The sequence below is a fragment of the Aethina tumida genome, chromosome 1 (genome assembly GCF_024364675.1).
Source record: "Aethina tumida isolate Nest 87 chromosome 1, icAetTumi1.1, whole genome shotgun sequence".
NCBI classification, from domain to species: Eukaryota; Metazoa; Arthropoda; class Insecta; order Coleoptera; family Nitidulidae; genus Aethina; species Aethina tumida.
The window spans coordinates 45,387,890-45,405,680 of NC_065435.1; the positions used below are offsets into that span (position 1 = coordinate 45,387,890).

Below are 17,791 nucleotides of genomic sequence, written 5' to 3' on the forward strand. Positions count from 1 at the left end.
AAATTAAATTAAATTAAATTAAATTAAATTAAATTAAATTAAATTAAATTAAATTAAATTAAATTAAATTAAATTAAATTAAATTAAATTAAATTAAATTAAATTAAATTAAATTAAATTAAATTAAATTAAATTAAATTAAATTAAATTAAATTAAATTAAAATTAAATTAAATTAAATTAAATTAAATTACAAAAAAATATTAAAAAATAAAACAAATTTAAATAAACTAACAAAATTAAATTAAAATACACCAATGTAAAATATATGCACACACCCCCTTTTAGCAACCTTGTGAGGCACGTGTTGAATAAACAAACTTATCCGACAATGGTGGGCGAAACCACCTCCTTGAGTAAGTCTTGAATGGGACCGTGCGTCACACGTCAACTGTGCCGTGAAAAAGGGGGACTTTTATCTGCTAAAACCTGTGCAAGACATTCCTAAGAAGGTCGTCGTACAGGTGCACTGTTCATAATAAATTCTTAAGCGAGTGAATGCACAGGAAGTTCCACACATCGTCGCACTAAACACATATTTCGATTAAGACAAGCAGATTAAGTAACCAAATGTTGAATATTTTTATTTGCGAGATCGTGAGCTACGATACGGACGGATTTATGGTTGATAGGGAACTTTTGCATTAACGGTAAATTAATTTGTTTAGGTTAATGCGATGGCAATAAATATTCTTAATAGCTTCAGTTTCTTTTTAATTAAAATAAAAAATATTTTATAAGGGGAGTTTTTTTTTTTTTTGTTTTACAAGTTTTATTATGTTGTTTTACACATTAAGGGCATTGGTGTTTGATCTTAAATAGATGTGTCAACAGATTTTCTACAAAATACTCTTAAACCATTTGTCTGATATATCTCCTTAGTATATTTTTAATTTTATTAATAAATTATTAAGTCACTCAGATTGGCCAATTTCTGTAATATACGCAATAAACTGAAGATCTCAAAATTGAACAATTTATCTCCTGGAAGAATGGATAGTATCAAAGGTTCCATATATACATATATATCTTCTATATCTTCTATATCTATTTTCTATATGTTCTTTATATTCTATATATAGTATATGGTATCATATATGTCGGAGTTCATTAATTTGTCATTTATGATAAATTTTACAAATTGTGTATTAAAATTATCATTCTTTGGGGGCTAAGCTGTAATGGATATTCATTGTTTAATATTAAAAGTTATTAGAAATCAGTTATTTAACGTATAACCAATAATTTATCAAAGTATAATTTGACCTTAGGGTTCACATCAGCTCTCAGAAAGCATAGAAAGTATTCAAATTCTAAAAAACATACGTTAAATTAATTACATATTGTCATAAAACACTAGCTCCAACAGAGTTACAAATAAGCAATTTGTAATTATTTCTTTAAACGTGAGTAAAGAAACTCTATTAATTATCTAAATAATAATTGCTAATTTAAAAAATCATCATTAGAAATGTCAATGGTACAAAAAGAAAAAGGAAAGCTCCCAATTATATATATAACTTTAATTCGTCAAGATAAAAATCTTGACATTAATTCATTTAATCTCGAATTGTCTTCCTTTAACCAGCTTCCTCCCCATAAAAGTACATGGTCTTATGCAAGCGTAAAAGGTGATCTTGTCATATCCTGAAAGATTATGCCTATCGTCTGTTGCCTTCACTCTTTCATTTTTTCGTTTAGAATGGGCCCGGTATGTTATTAACCGCAGGACTTTTACTTTCGGAACGTTGTAAACAAAACCATTGTGCCTTCCTTTTACTTCCACTTATTAAGACAGCAATAATCAATCTATACACCAGGAAAGGAACCGAACAAATTGATCTTAGAATTAAATTGAAATTAAACGTGTAATACATATTTTTTTCACCAACGGTTTCATCATGTAGGTTACGCATCTGCGAGAACGTCGGATATTTTTCAATAAAGGCAGGAATTTGCCCCGGTAACAACTCAATTCGGATCGCTATTTCGCCGTCATTTACTTTATGTCCGTATCAGATTTTATGTGTGCGGATTTTTTCGATAAATCACACACGAGAGCGTAAAAATAGTAATTTACTTTCTCCGTTAATATAAATAACCGGAGCGGCAATTTGATCGGGCATTTGCGGATTCCGGTATGTGTAACTAATGAAAAAGATAAACGTGCGATATTAAGTCGTATAATTTCTACACAAATACACGGTTATTACTACTTATGCGTTTATTTGAACAAATCTGATTGTACGGCAACATGCCGTCGAGTCCGCATTTAATAAACGTGAATCCGACAAAATCCGCCAACGGAACATATGTACGATAAACGAAATCAGCGCCAATTTTCATCGAAATATTAATCAAAAATAATACGGGACCGGTAATCATATCCAAACAAATAAACGAATGACTGAGCAGGAGGATCTCTTTGAGTGCGGCCGAATCGTATGTCACAACTGAATATTCAATCGTCAGAAATCCTTTTTGAGGGGGACGTGTGCGCCGTGCAACAGTGTGCTGGTGTTATGTAGATGCCATATGGCCCACTTGAGCCCACTTAATTACGCTGGAATGAAGGCACTGATTCATGAACATCGACGCTCATTGTCGCATTTGTGCATTTATTGTTGCCGTTCCTCCGGTAAATTCATGTCACGCATTCTTTCATTCGACGTTATAAAAAAGGACCCATTTTAGGTCATTTATAAATTCGGCCATACTTAACATGGAACATGTTATTTTTGGGAACATAAATGTGAAAGGAAACTCGTCCAATCTGAACTACAAAGTGTAATAAATAAATAAATTAATTTTCCTGAGGCATTTTCAATCTCTACTATTTCCATTTTCTGTATATTACGATTTTTTTGAAAGTGTAAATTGTAATTTATAAATCTGACAGTTCTTATATTACCTTCAGAAAAATAAGTACGAAAGAGAATATGTATTCTCTCTCCATTTTACCACTTTTTTTAAATTACACATTTTTATTTGACATCATTAAATTTCTAATTTACAAATTTGACAGTCCTTAACATTACCTTTAGAAATTTGAAAATATTGTTTTATTTGATGTTATAAATAAATTAATTTTCTGAGGCATTTTCAATCTCCACATTTTCCATTTTTTGGATATAACGAGTTGATAATTTTTAACATTACCTTTAGACATCTAAATATGAAGGAGAACTCATACTTTTTTCTCTATCTTTACATTTTTTTTTGTTTTTGTTAATCCATTTATTTATTTGGTACTTGGTAAAAGGTACTTTTTAGATAGCAGAAATTTCGGATTATGAGTATGGAAGAGAATTCGTAATTCTGTTCTATAAATATTACACATTTTTTATCTGATATAAAAAGTACATTTTAAATTGTAGAAATATATTCGTAATTTATAAAATTGACAGTCCAGAAATATGAAAGAGAACTTGTATTTTTATTCTCTCTTCATTTTATCACTTTTTTTTAATTTCACATTTTTTATTCAATATCATTAAATTTGAAGTCTTTAACATCACTTTTAGAAATGTGGAAAACTTCTATTCTTCATTATTCCTATATTTTTTTAATATTACATGATTTATTTCATGTAATAAAAAATATATTTAAAATTGTAGAAATTTATTTGTAAATTATAAATTTGCTAATTCTTAACATTACCTTTAGAAATCTAAATACGAAGGAGAACACATACTCTTATTCTCCACCTTTACATTTTTTTGTTAATATTATGCATCTATTTATTTGATATTAAATAAAAAGTCTTTTTAAATAGTAGAAATTGAACAATTCCTAAGACTACTTTTAGGATTATCAGTATTACCATGATATCATAAAAAAGTATATTTTAAATTTTAGAAATTTATTTGCAAATTATAAATTTGACAGCTATTAACATTACCTTTATATATAAAAATGAAAGAGAACTCGTACCTTTCTTCTCCAAGTACATGTTAAATTTATAAATTTGACAGTCCTTCAGACTCTCCTCTATTTATTTTACCACTTTTTTTAAATTACACATTTTTTATTTGATATCATAAAAATATGAAAAACTTTTATTCCTCATTTTTCCTATATATTTTTTTGATATTACATGTTGTTTTATTTGATGTGATAAAAAATATATTTTAAATTGTAGAAATTTATTTGTAAATTATAAATTTGATAATTCTTAACATTACCTTTAGAAATCAAAATATGAAGGAGAACTCATACTTTTATTCTCCACCTCCATTTTTTTGTTAATATTATGCATTTATTTATATGATATTAAATAAAATGTCATTTTAAATAGCAGATATTTAGTGGCAATTTGTAAATTGAACAATTCTTAAGACTACTTTTAGGAATATGAGTATGAAAGAGAAGTTGTATTCCTATTTTTTTTTTTAATATTACACACTTCTTTATTTATATTATAAAAAAGTATATTTTAAACTGTAAATTATAAATTTTATTTTATTTTTATCATTAGAAATAAAAAAATAAAAGAGAACTCGAACCTTTCTTTTCCACCTTCATTTTTTTTTATATTTCGTATTTTTTATTTAATATTAAATAAAATGTACTTTTTAGATAGTAGAAATTTATTTGTAATTTATAAATTAGACAATTCTTAATATGATCTTTAGGATTATGAGTATGGAAGAGAACTCGTGATTCCATTCTTTATAAATATTACACATTTTCTATTTGAGATAAAAAAGAATATATTAAATTGCAAAAATATATTCGTAATTTATAAATTTGACAGTCTCTTAGAAACATAAATAAGAAAAAGTACTCGTAACTACTTTTAATCTCTACTTTACTTTTACTTTCTTTTTATTGATATTATACCTTTTTTTAGATACTCAAATAAATTGATAAATTGGACAGTTCTTAACACGACATTTAAGTGTGAAAGGGAACTCAACTATTTGTTCGAATTTCACATGGTAACAAATAAATAAATCTGTTAAACATGTTTTAAATCAATTCACTCCCGATATTTCCCAGTTTTGCAACATCCCAATCTACCGAGTAGTTTAAGGGAAAAAAACTTGTAACAGGATTATGAATAATGAATAGAATCAGATAGAAGAGCATAAAAGACGGTGCAACTGTCGCATTTTTTGCAGCATCCATTTATCCACCCATCCCCCACATCCGATTGAATCGACCGGCATCCGTAGTACGGGGAACTCGTCTCCTGTGGCTGATCGATCGTAAGCACAGTAACCTAGGACCTGGCGTGCGTCCCAATTCATAATCTGGTAGCGGTGCATTGTAATCTGGAAAAACTGGCCCCTCCGCCTGTTGCAACTAGCCATACAAGTAGTAGCAGCGAGGGCACACATACGCACACACCGGGACCTTGGTTGCAGCTGTCGGCTCCTTTGTTCGCACCCCAGGGTGAAAGGTAAAGGGTGCATAAGGCACGCGTACGACCCGTCTCCCTACCCCCCTCACGTTCCACAAGTTTTTGGTTACCTGTGTGCGGACCTGGTGCCCGAGACGGACAAGTCACTGAACTGTGCGCTTAATTAAGAATACTTTCGTTTTTACAATGGTCTCGGTCTTTCGGAAGGGGGTCCTTGACAGCTGAACCGTTCTGAAACAATCGGGGGAAGATGCGTCCGACTTACCTGACTTTCAGAGGGTTTGGAGCTGTGTAATTCAAAAATGACTCTACTAATTTGAAGTCTGACTAAAACACAAGAGTGTTTCAGTCGCTCTACTTCAATTTACTTTACCGAACTTCATTGTATTAAATGCAAAATTAAATATTTTATAGAAATAAGGAAATCACAAATTTTCTCATTTCTTTACAAGTGACAACTTTAATAAAGATGTTTCGATTCTACTGATGAATTATAACATTTTCAAACATTTAATATTCCATTTTTATCCTTCTTCTGTATCTTCTGTATCTTCAGTTTACCATAAAATAATGAACATTAAGAAAATGTTCCAATAAAACAAATAATTCAGTTGTGCATTCAACATACAAAAAATCTACTCAAATTGCCAATAATTTATTATGATTCTGTCAGGAATAAATGACATTATTCAAAATTAAACGTCAACAAAAAGGGTTCACCCATACAAAATCCAGCTATGCATTACAGAAACAAAAAATACATATAAGTCAACAAAACAATAAATGAAAACCATGATATCCATCGAAGGTTCTTCCCATTTCTATTAACAAACTTAAGGGTGACAGAAGGCACGTGTGCCTACCCCTCAGGATACCTGTAGGAAGTCTACAACCAAAGTTGTCAAGTCACTGTAGCATGCGTTTTAATCATGCAGCACACGACTACTTTTCAGTCGCATAAAAGAATTGGTGGATCGGAAAAATAATTTGATTATTTGAGTGTGCCAGCTGAAAATTAGAAACAATGAATGAATGGGCCAATCAAGGGGGTTAATTCTTTAGGATTGACGTTTCAAAGGTTTTGCCAGTGTGTGTTTATCGAAGTGCATTTTTAAGGATTTAATTGCATGCATGCTTTTAGATCGAGAAGGAGCTTTCGTTAATTATGTCAAAGGTGCTAAAGTTTGCCCATGTACCATAACGTGATTATCATATTTCATGTGGAAAATAAGCCACACGTAAAATTAACAGATAATTTACATATTAGGACATCTGTTTTTCAAGTTCCGTTTGGTTAATTCTGTATTAAATGGTTAGTTTTAATGCCTATCATTTATTTCTACAAACTGGAACTAACCCATACGTATTGAGTCGTTTGTTAAAAAAGAGGTTTATTATTTCTCTGATAGTTTCTGTCCAATTCAAAAAAAATCTTCAAAGACAACTTCAACAATACACCATTGAGCCCAGTATTCAGCAAGAGACATTTTTTAAATTCACTCACACTTGATGTAAGTTCACTTGTTGCGTAAGCTTCAAACGCATTAAAAATAGATTAAACACGTTCCCGATCCTTCTGGGTCGGTGTCTGTTCGTGTATAAAATCAGTGTGGTGGAGAGGTAAGTCACCGACCATTGACTGCTTAAGGTCCGTGTCGTTGTAAGAAAAGGAGCCCCACATTTCCTTTTAGACAGCTTATTATAATCTCTATTAAAGTCGCAAGGACGATAGGGGACGAATTTCAAAAGAATTCACCTTCCTCGAGGTCTATAGAACGTCTACTTACAAATTAACAATGCTGCACCTGATCACAGGCACCTTAAATCCTTTAGGGGATAATCTTAAGAACGAGTAGTAAACTTATTAGTTCTACACAGGAAGTGTTTACATCAACACATTTATTAATTAACATTATTATTTACTTATCAAATGGTGAGCCGGTAAGTGTGTAGTTTACAGTAGTTTCAGTTGATAAATTTAATATTAAATTCCATAACAACCAGCTGGTACGCTCTATCAAGCACGTAAACAGCAAATCACCCCCCATAATAACCAACCACTTTAAATCCATTCCGCGCAATAAAAACGTTGTGAACATCTTGCGATGGTCCGGAAATGACATCAAATAAATCCCCCGATACAAATTAAGTAACGGACAGCGATAATTTTTACAAAACCAGGAAATGCAATAATAGATTCGATCGGAACGATCACATGGTCAAATGGGAAGCAGGCGATGTAATTAAAAAATCGTGTGTGTGTTTGGGGGTTTCTATCAAAACTTACACGTTGTTTGGTTTATTGGGGGTGCGAATGTCCATCTGCACGTTGAACAGAACCGTATTAAAAACAATATAATCGTTTAGAATTGTTTTTATTACTTTTTTCATTATGTAGTAAAGAAATAATATATATCTTTTAACTTATGAGTTCTAAGTTAAATCTCTACCAAATATTCAATAGGTAATTAATAATATGCAATAAGTAGTTTTTGAATAAATTTAAGCATTTAAGACATACAACTTATATAAATATTAGTGTCAGGATTTCATTATTGTTAATACCAAGCAATTTGATTTACAATATAAAGAAAATATTTAAAATATACAAATTGTAAAAATTTTTCATAATTATTATGTATAAAAATATAAACAATATTAAAAAAAATATGTAAATGTTTAAATAATTAAATAGACATTAACATAATAGTTTAATTAGATTATATTATTACCCAAAATATATAAAATTCATAATAATAATAATATTAATAATATCTAAGAGAATATTATTATTATTATTATTATTTTAATTCTGAGCAATGTTTAAATAATTAAATTGACAAATTTAACATAATAATTTAATTAGATTAGATTATTACCAAAAATTAGGTATAAAAAAATTTATAATAATAATAATAATAAAGGATATTTTTAGTAAGTGTCTCAATCAAATTGATGGAGAGTTTGTCTTGTGTCAGAGATTATTATTATTTATTTTTTAATTCTTAGCAATACATCTCAATAAATAATAAAAAAACGTAGAAAAATATTTTAATAATTAAAAAAAAAACATAAATGAAGTAAAACAATATGAAAAAATAATTTATAATAATAATAATAATAAAGAATATTTTTTGTGACTCAACCAAATTGGTGGAGAGTTTGTCTTATGTCAGTGATGATTATTATTATTTATTTTTTAATTCTTAGCAATACATCTCAATAAATAATAAAAAAACGTAGCAAAATATTTTAATAATTAAAAAACATAAATGAAATAAAACAATATTAAAAAATAATTTATAATAATAATAATTATAATTATAAAGAATATTTTTTTTCAGTGTCTCAACCAAATTGGTGGAGAGTTTGTCTTATGTTTAAGATTATTATTATTTTTTTGTTAATTCTTAGCAATATATCTTAATAAATAATAAAAAAAACTAGAAAAATATTTTAATAATAAAAAAAGAGCATAAATGAAATAAAACAATATTAAAAAATAATTTGTAAATATTTAAAAAATTAAATAGGCATTTTCTGATATATTAATTTAATTAGTTTATTATCAAAATTTATGTTTAAAAAAGTTATAAAATATATAAATTCATAAATAAAATAATTGAATATATTTATTTAGCAACTTCCTCAGTTAAACTGGTAAATAATTCATCTTATGACCGATAATAATTCTTATTAAAATATCTCAAAAAAAATTATTTAATTAGATTATATTTTTTTCAAGTGGAATTGGTAGACAATTCGTTTTATGGCGTTTTATTATAACCTATGTTACCTTATTTTTTTAAGACTCATTATATTAAAAATATGGTATAACAAAGGACAAGGTATTTACTTTATTTTTAAAATGAACGAACGACTTTGTATTTCATTTCAATTATCAGAATTTCAATGAGCTTATACCTATTTGTTATTTGTAAAGTTGTAATCCGCCCGTCTACATCAACCCCACAACCACCCCGTTGTATGACAAAACCGTTATGCTCGCATTGTTTTTTTTTTGTTATTTGTAATAGACAGCGTAAAATCCGTTAGGAAGACGCTTTTCCGAACATCTACACATTGCGGCGTGATTTTTCTGTGTGCCAATCGGGTGTTCTACCGCCGAGCCGTCCAATGAGGGTTGATAAGCTCGCCCCACCCGGCGCAGGTCCCGTTGAAACTCTAGGCGGGGTGTGCACTCTGATTGGGGATTAAAACCGACGCAACCACCGAACGACGACGCACACTGAAATGTAAACTTGTTGAGGTCAGTCGGTTGTTGCGAACAGCCGGGGGATGCCTCGTCTGCAATACCACCATGAAATGGAATTCGCCACGTTCAGGTCACATCACTACGCACATCCGGCGCTCCTGCACCGACTCGGCTTCGAGCCGCATCTGTTGACATCGACGGCGGTCCATCTTCAGCAACAGTTGCAGTACATCAGGTACTCGGAGCCTCTGGAGTTGACGCCGTGTCCGTTGGATCTTAGCATCAAGAACCAGGCTCCGATAACACCGCCATGTACGCCGAGTCCCGTTCACAAGAAGGCCAGGTCGCCGTCGCCGGAGCTGCCGTCCAAGAAGAAGGCCCCGAGTGTGTCCACCACGCCGAAGAAGATCAAGGCCACCAGGAAGTTGAACTTCGACGAGGACAACAGCTCCCCGGTATCTGGCACCATCATAAGAGAGCTTGGACCCAACGAAAATCTGGTGGTCCGCAAGGGTGACATAGATCCTGCCTTCAACGTAGTAGAAGTCACTGAAGAAGCGAAAGCCGAACTCGCCAAGATCGAAAACATAATTGGCGACTATGTATGCAGACTGTGCAAGGAACTCTACGAAGACGCTTTTGGACTAGCCCAACATCGATGTTCCCGTATCGTCCACGTGGAGTATCGCTGTCCAGAATGTGATAAAGTGTTTAACTGTCCAGCGAACCTGGCCTCGCACAGAAGATGGCACAAACCACGGCCCAATAAGGAGAGCAAGCAAGAGGAAAGCGAGGAAGATACCGGTGAGCAGTTTCCATGTGGTGAATGTGGAAAGCGTTTCCGTAGACTCGCTTACTTAAGGAAACATCAGACCACCCACCAAATAGACTGACAGCGGTTGATTCCAGTTCGTCCTATTCCGAGGATGCCGCCCCGTCTGTGGAGACCGCCTCCTTTACCACCACTAGTTAATCCTGAAAGGTATGTACCAAACATCACGTGGCTGACCCACTTCTGAAGCGGATGTAATATAGTTTTGTAAATTAGACTGTAAATATGTGCCATATAATAATTACTTGTACATTTTTAGAATACAGTTTCACATGATCTCACTTAATAGTTAAGATTACACAGTTGCGACTGTTAGGTTAGGTATCATAGGGTTGTGATTTAAGCATAAGATTATTCTGATTTTACAGCCAGTCATTAGTTTAAGTTATGCAGAGCACAATGATTTATTTCATTTCATTATTTTTAGTACACCGTTTTAAATATAGATAAATTAAATGTAAAACTGAAAAAAAAAAATTATAAAATAGTCAATACTATAATTATATCTAGTCGGATTCTAGTCAGAAAATTTGGGTTAATTTTCCAAAATATATCTAGTCATTATATTTAGTTTATAATTAATATTATTTTTTTCTAGTCGATCTCTAGTCATACATAAAAAAGATTACATTCTAGTCATATCCGATTCTAATCTAGTCACAAAGTTATCTAAAAATCTAGTCAGATTTATATATTCTAGTCGATTAAAATCTAGTCTCTAACTTATTATTTCTAGTCATAACAGAAATACATATCTAGTCTTGATTTATTTTAGTCACCTAAGCCCACATAGTACTAAATAAATTATAGATAATATATTAATCAATACCTAGTCAATTATTCTAGTCACACATCATCCTTCCCGTATATTTTACTTGTAAAATATATTTGCGAAGGACATCTTAACATATAGTCACATTTAATTTTCTAGTCATCTAAGAGATCTCTATCGTGTGTACTCTAGTCACAAAACAATGTACATTTTTTTCTAGTCATAAATCACAGACATTACCACTTAAGTTTAGTTTTTAATTATATATGTGTAATTTATGTCTTAAACCATACAGCAACCATTCCAAACATAATATTAATTTATCACCCATTATGCCTTAGTCATTTTTCATATGATTTAGTGTTTAAGAAAACTTGTGATATTATTTTTATAAGTATAGATTTAGATAATTTAGTTTATTCATTGGGCATTAGAACACGTGAAATTTTACGTCAATATCATTTTAGTTCCTTAAAAAAAATGTGCGTCAAAAATCTGTATAAAAGTGGCTCGCACATTTTTAACGATATAATATGTTCTCTAATAATTAGTTCGCTGAAAAGATGTGCGCAATAAATCTGTATAAAAGTGGCTCGCACATTTTTTTCATGTCTTTAGTTTTGTACTTTTTCTAGTCTTTAGTCCACAGTGCGGGCAGGGAAATAAGTTTGCAATAAGCTTTAAGCGGCAACTTTACCACACTTAAAATTTAGTTTATAAATTATTTAAAAGAAAAAACAAACAAAATTTTAATTTGTGAATGTTATGCCATAAATTGTATAAGATTTTTGTAAATGCAGAATATTTTAGTTAGCGTCTTAAATATTCCACATCATGGGAAGCGCCAGTATTATAGTCTTAATTTAACATATTAGTCATAATCCTAGTCTATTTGTATATTTATTTATATAGATATATGTATATGTCTATTAAATGCGAGTGAATCTCTAGTCAAAGATTAGCATAATCTATGTTAGCTAAACCTCAGGGTGAAGCCAAATATTATTTAATATAGATAGGATAGTTTTAGTAATAATGTGTGTAATTATTATTATTTATCTTTGTATATATAACTGTATGTAATATATTGTAAAATATTGTAAAAATTTGGCTTGAGTGAATTAATAATAAATAAAATTTTAACCTAAGAAATATTTTTATTATTTCATCCATTATTAATAAGAAGTCATTAAAAAAATAAAACAGTAAGTATTATTATTGTTTTTTATATTATATTATTACAAGCAGAATATACTGAAAGTACAGAAAATATAATATTTTTAAAATTGAGTAAGTTTTAAGTTGTAATCCAGATTTATATTGCTCAAATAATAAAATTCAAAAACTAAATACCTTAAAACAATTAAGTCAAAAGTGAAAACTTTCAGAAAAAGATTTCTTAGTTTGTTCAAATGTTGAAGATACCGAAGTCCTAAAAATACTAATTTGATTCAAAACAACATACAAATTTAACAATATGTGAACATTATAATTTTTAAGGTAATTATTATTACAACATAGTATTTTGTGTCAAAATAAAAATACAAGTAATAGAATATTACGATAGATTAAACACCCCTATAAAGTAAGTATAAATATTTAAGAATTAAAGTTATTGTTATATTTAACAACAGATTTAATTAAAATATTTTTTATATGTAAAATAAAAAGAAAATACTAAAATACTAATAAATAATAAGTCCTAAAAATTATTGGGTCGTATATAAAATAGATTCTTATTTGATAAAATAAGTGTAATTGTTTAAAAATTAAAATTATTGTTATATTTAACACCAGATCTAATTAAAATATTTTTATATATAAAATAAAAAAATACTAAAATACTAATAAATAATTATATAAGGTAGGTATAATTATTTAAAAATTAAAATTATTGTTATATTTAACAACAGATTTAATTAAAATATTTTTTATATGTAAAATAAAAAAATACTAATAAATAATGAATCTAATGAAAATATTTTAGTAAAAATTGTGTTTTTTTATTTTTCCGAAATATTAGTTTAAAATTTGTACTAACAAAAAGATGGTTACTCAAAATTTTCTACATAATTGTTTAGTCCTTTTTTGATATATAAAATAAAAAGAAAATACTAAAATACTAATAAATAATAAGTCCTAAAAATTATCGGGTCGTATGTAAAATAGATTCTAATTTGATAAAATAAGTATAATTATTTAAAAATTAAAATTATTGTTATATATAACAACAGATTTAATTAAAATATTTTTTATATGTAAAATAAAAAATATTAATAAATAATTTCTGTTAATATTGAAACTAATGAAAATAGTAAAAATTGTGCGGTTTTTTTTTTTATTTTTCCGAAAGATTAGTTTAAAATTTGTATTAACAAAAAAATGGTCACTCAAAATTTTCAACATAATTATTTAGTTTTTCCTTTCAAATTTTTGTCCAAATACAGAGAATAAACTGTTTTTAAAATTAAAATTGTCACTCCCATACATACTTGAAGAAGTCTTCGAATCTGCTCATATAAAAACTTCACTGGTTCACAGAGTCACTAGGGTTGTTGAATGGGGTTGCTAAACGTAAATGTACACTGGTGACATCTGCCATGGTGCTACGGAAGCTATAAATTACGGCAACAGAATGCATTAACTTGTTGATTTAGTTGGGTACCTCTGGGTTAGATGTCACTAGTGCAACTGAATAAGTCCCAAATTTATATTTTATTCTCCAAATTGTGTAATGTGAGTTGTCTATATTATTAGGATTGAAAATTGGTGTTATAAACGTAGAGTGAAAATGTGCACACTTTCTTTGTTGCATTTCAAGAAACAAAAGCCTAACAGATAATTTTAAATTATGGCAAAAATGTTAACAAACACTAACACAGTTTCATAAAGAAAGTATAATTGGGTTCTTTTACTTTGGTATTTGACTTTAAACTGTTTCAAATTTTTACGGAAACGTTATCAACGGTTAAATAATTAAATATTAATTAGCAAATTTTTTAATGTTATTAATAAATATGAATGTCTGTTTTGATGATATACTCTAGGAGGAAGTTTGAGAGGATGTTGTGTATCAAACTTCAACCCACTTGCCTGATAACCACGTGTGTAGATCAGTTGTTTTTCCTGATACATATAGAATACTCATTATTTAATACTGAGAATGTTATAATGCATGTTAATGCATTTTAAACAGGAAACGTTTGTTCATGTTCTAATTATGTCTTAACGAAATTAGATTAAGCTATTTGATTTCTGAGCCCTCGAAAGCTTTAAATACATTTATAGTAAGACGATCGAGTTTTCAGTGTGTCACAAAAAGAAAAAAAAATTTAGGCATTAAAGTAAACACTAAGTAGACGCGTTTCCTTTTGTGGAATATTTCTGATTATAAATAGACTAATTGGTTGTCATTGTTTATTATCAGACATCCTCTGCCAAAATTTACAAGATATTGGTTAGTAGATTATTAACACAAAACATTTCTAAGAAAAGAAATATTGAAATTCCGAGTGTTCACCATTCTAGTGATGGTGATCACATCATTATAACCATAACACCACCGTAATTCCCATAACTTGGTCCATGTACGATAACCGCAAGTAGACCAAGGATTCCACATTTTACTGTAATCAGAACAATGCAAATTTTTAATGAACGCATAAAACCACATCAGTTACGCGAAATCACATATAAACAAATTGCCAATCTGGACCCATTTCAGTGAATGTGTTGATAAAGAACAATAAGCAGGTGTCATTTCAGAAGAAAGAAGTTTTTTCGTAACTTAAATTTCTTTTTGTTATCATTCTGTTTACTGAAAATAAAAAAAAAATGATCTTGATCCATCACCTGGTACAGAACAGTTTATACTCGTAATTATAGAGAAGTACTTTTTAACATCTTAACGACGTGTTAAATAATTTGCACTGTATTAAATTACACATTAATTGTTTCATTTCATGTCATTAAAACTATATCAATTCGTGATGGCCACATTAAGAAGGCCGGATATCCTATAAGATATATTATTGTTAGATATAAAAAATATCGTTTCGCAAATAGTGTCACTAGAATATATTTAGTACATTATTTTTGTATGTGTAAATATATTTTTAACATATTTTAATTAATTTTCAGTTCTTCTAATTGAAATTCTGAAAAAATTGCATAAAATAATAAATAATGTAAGACTTTATTCGTTTATTTCAAACGATTAATTTAATTAATTGGCCTTTAATTATCAATAAATACATAAAAGGAGTCAAACGTTGTTAATATTTCCAAAGTATATTTTCAATTGATTATATAATAGTTTTTTTATATAACCGGAAATGTTACTTCCGAATTATTAGCTTCAGAACATTTCATTCATTATTTTTATCATTTGAGTGACCCATATAGGAAACGCAAAACCTACACGAACTCTCCGGAAAGGGGTCCAAAAAGGTAGTAGCATACGAATTTGACGAAATTTATCTCGGTTTTACTATATCTCAATTATGTAAGGGGCGTAATAATGAAAAATCTAAAAATAGAACGACGTATAACCCATAGACTGATATTTGAATGAGTTGTCTTGATTGTAATGTTTTGCATAAATTAAAGGCAAATTGACTGTTGTAACATCTGGACGGCAATATTTGTCACTACCTGACCATTTGGCTTTAAAGTTAATTTACGTGTAAAAATGTTTTGGAGATTCCACAATATGTTTTCAACTATTTACCTAGTTTGGAAATCGATTTGTAAACAAGTTGTGGCTGGGGAGATGAACGAATTTAATGGCGTTTCTGCGAGTAAAATTTTATACCTAATCGTTTTATTATGTAGACAATGAGTCTTTACATTTGTCAACCGCAGTCAATATTTACTAATCATTGACTGTTATTAACTAATACTAAAATTTATTACAAACTGTAAACAAATTGTACATACTAGGCACAAGTAAAAGTACACACTCTCTACTAAATTTCTATTCTATCTTTGGACGGGGTATTTAAATATCCCTTACAAGTACTATTATGTACAAGTGACCTTTGTCTAAGACATTTTTGTTTACGTTTTTATTTTTAACGACATAATCATGCACTTGAAAAATTATTATGGAATAAAACTTTCAGGTCTGAAATTCAATATTATAATTATTCACACATGCAACATGCATATCAATAAATTAGTTAAGTTAAGACGGCTAAAAGATATAAAAGACATGCACAAAAAATATAACTGTAGATATTAATCATTTCGTCTTAAACAGGAAGTAACAGGCTATCTATCCTCATATGTCTGCAGGTATAAAAAAAACCTAAAATTTGTGGGAACATCTCAGATAATTAGGGAATTATCTCTAGTTCACCCCATCTTGTTTACTGAAGAATGCAGAGAAATATTTCACAGCTTTTTTTCAATATAATTTTCAATTAATTAATTTGGAGTTACGGTACAGGTTTTTGCTCTATTTCATGCAGTGAGCACAATTGTTTTTACCAATTTTTTTTTCATGAAAAAACTTTTAAAATGGTATCTATTAGAAACAATAAATAAAAATAAAGACATTATTTATTGCTAAACAATGTTCTTTCGTCAAAACCGCCAATTTAAGCCGAAATACTGTTGCTGTTACTTTTGGAGAACCGTTCTCGGACGCAAATACCAAGAAGCGTAACAAAATCCAATAAAACATGTGCTGCGGCCCAAGTCAAAGCCGAAAGTTATTGGGAATGAATGGATGAACGAATGAAATAAAGAAAAATCGGAAAGGCCATCATCTGGGGTCCAGCGGGTCAGCAGACAGATCGGATTGAAAGAACGTGTCTTATGTCTGGCAAGGGCCAGTCGGATGGGCAACGAGAGGGTATATATAGAAGTGGTGCGGAGTCCGGCACGGCATTAGACGGTGCCTGTGCGAAGGCGGCTCTCGAGACCGCGTGCTCAACAGCGATCCGCCCGATTTTTTTCCGTTTTATCTCCCGCTCGGCCTGTGTGGACCCGGCGTCTTTTATTCAAGCATCGGCGGGTACGTCGTGTACGCGTCCGTAACACCGCGAAGTCATTTTCTGTGCGCAACTGTTCGCCTCCACTGGACTTTCGTAGTGGTGCCCGCTCCCTCAGGACGGACGACCGAGGATGGAGGGACTTAACGGGAAATATTATTTGTAAGTATTAACTATCATTAATTTTTTTAATTTACAAATTTTAATCAAAAATTTAACGATTTAATTGATTTTGAAACTTATTTTTAACTTTAACTTATATTTTTGGATTTATAAAAATTTTTGAATTAAAATCACACAAGTTTTGGATATTAAATTTACATTTTTATAGATTTTATTAAATTCAACCATATTACTCAAACATTTCAGTAATTTAAAATTTTTAAAAAGTTTCATTCATATTTATTGAAAATATAATTTAAAAGTGGGGACACTGATAAATTTAATTAACTTTATACAATCCTGGAATCATTCCTATTGTTTTAAAATGCCAGACGCATCAGTAACCAAAAATAATTCGCAATAAAAGCTTCAGAAAACTTTATATTCATTACACTGTTTCATAAAATTTATTAATTAGCGAAAAAATTTTTATTTTTACTATTTTCTTT

At 29.6% G+C, this 17,791-nt stretch overlaps 2 protein-coding genes across 3 annotated transcripts in view; both read left to right on the top strand.

Moving 5' to 3' along the window:
• The first annotated feature begins 9,644 nt into the window (after positions 1–9,644).
• On the top strand, positions 9,645–12,305 carry LOC109602864 (insulinoma-associated protein 1a). Its single transcript, XM_020019315.2, has one exon. It carries the CDS (start codon positions 9,664–9,666, stop codon positions 10,471–10,473), a length of 810 nt encoding a protein of 269 aa, XP_019874874.1. The 5' UTR covers positions 9,645–9,663; the 3' UTR covers positions 10,474–12,305.
• A 4,804-nt stretch (positions 12,306–17,109) lies between these two features.
• The window catches only part of LOC109602866 (papilin), a 52,827-nt gene continuing 52,145 nt past the window's right edge, over positions 17,110–17,791 (top strand). For both annotated transcript variants that reach the window (XM_020019316.2, XM_049961189.1), the window contains exon 1: positions 17,110–17,342. In XM_020019316.2, coding sequence (XP_019874875.2) covers positions 17,314–17,342 — 29 coding nt within the window. In that variant the 5' untranslated portion in view covers positions 17,110–17,313. The remainder of the gene's footprint in view (positions 17,343–17,791) is intronic.

Excerpts from the sequence above, each read along its gene's own strand:
- LOC109602864 (XM_020019315.2), top strand. The coding sequence starts at position 9,664 with ATGCCTCGTCTGCAATACCACCATGAAATGGAATTCGCCACGTTCAGG.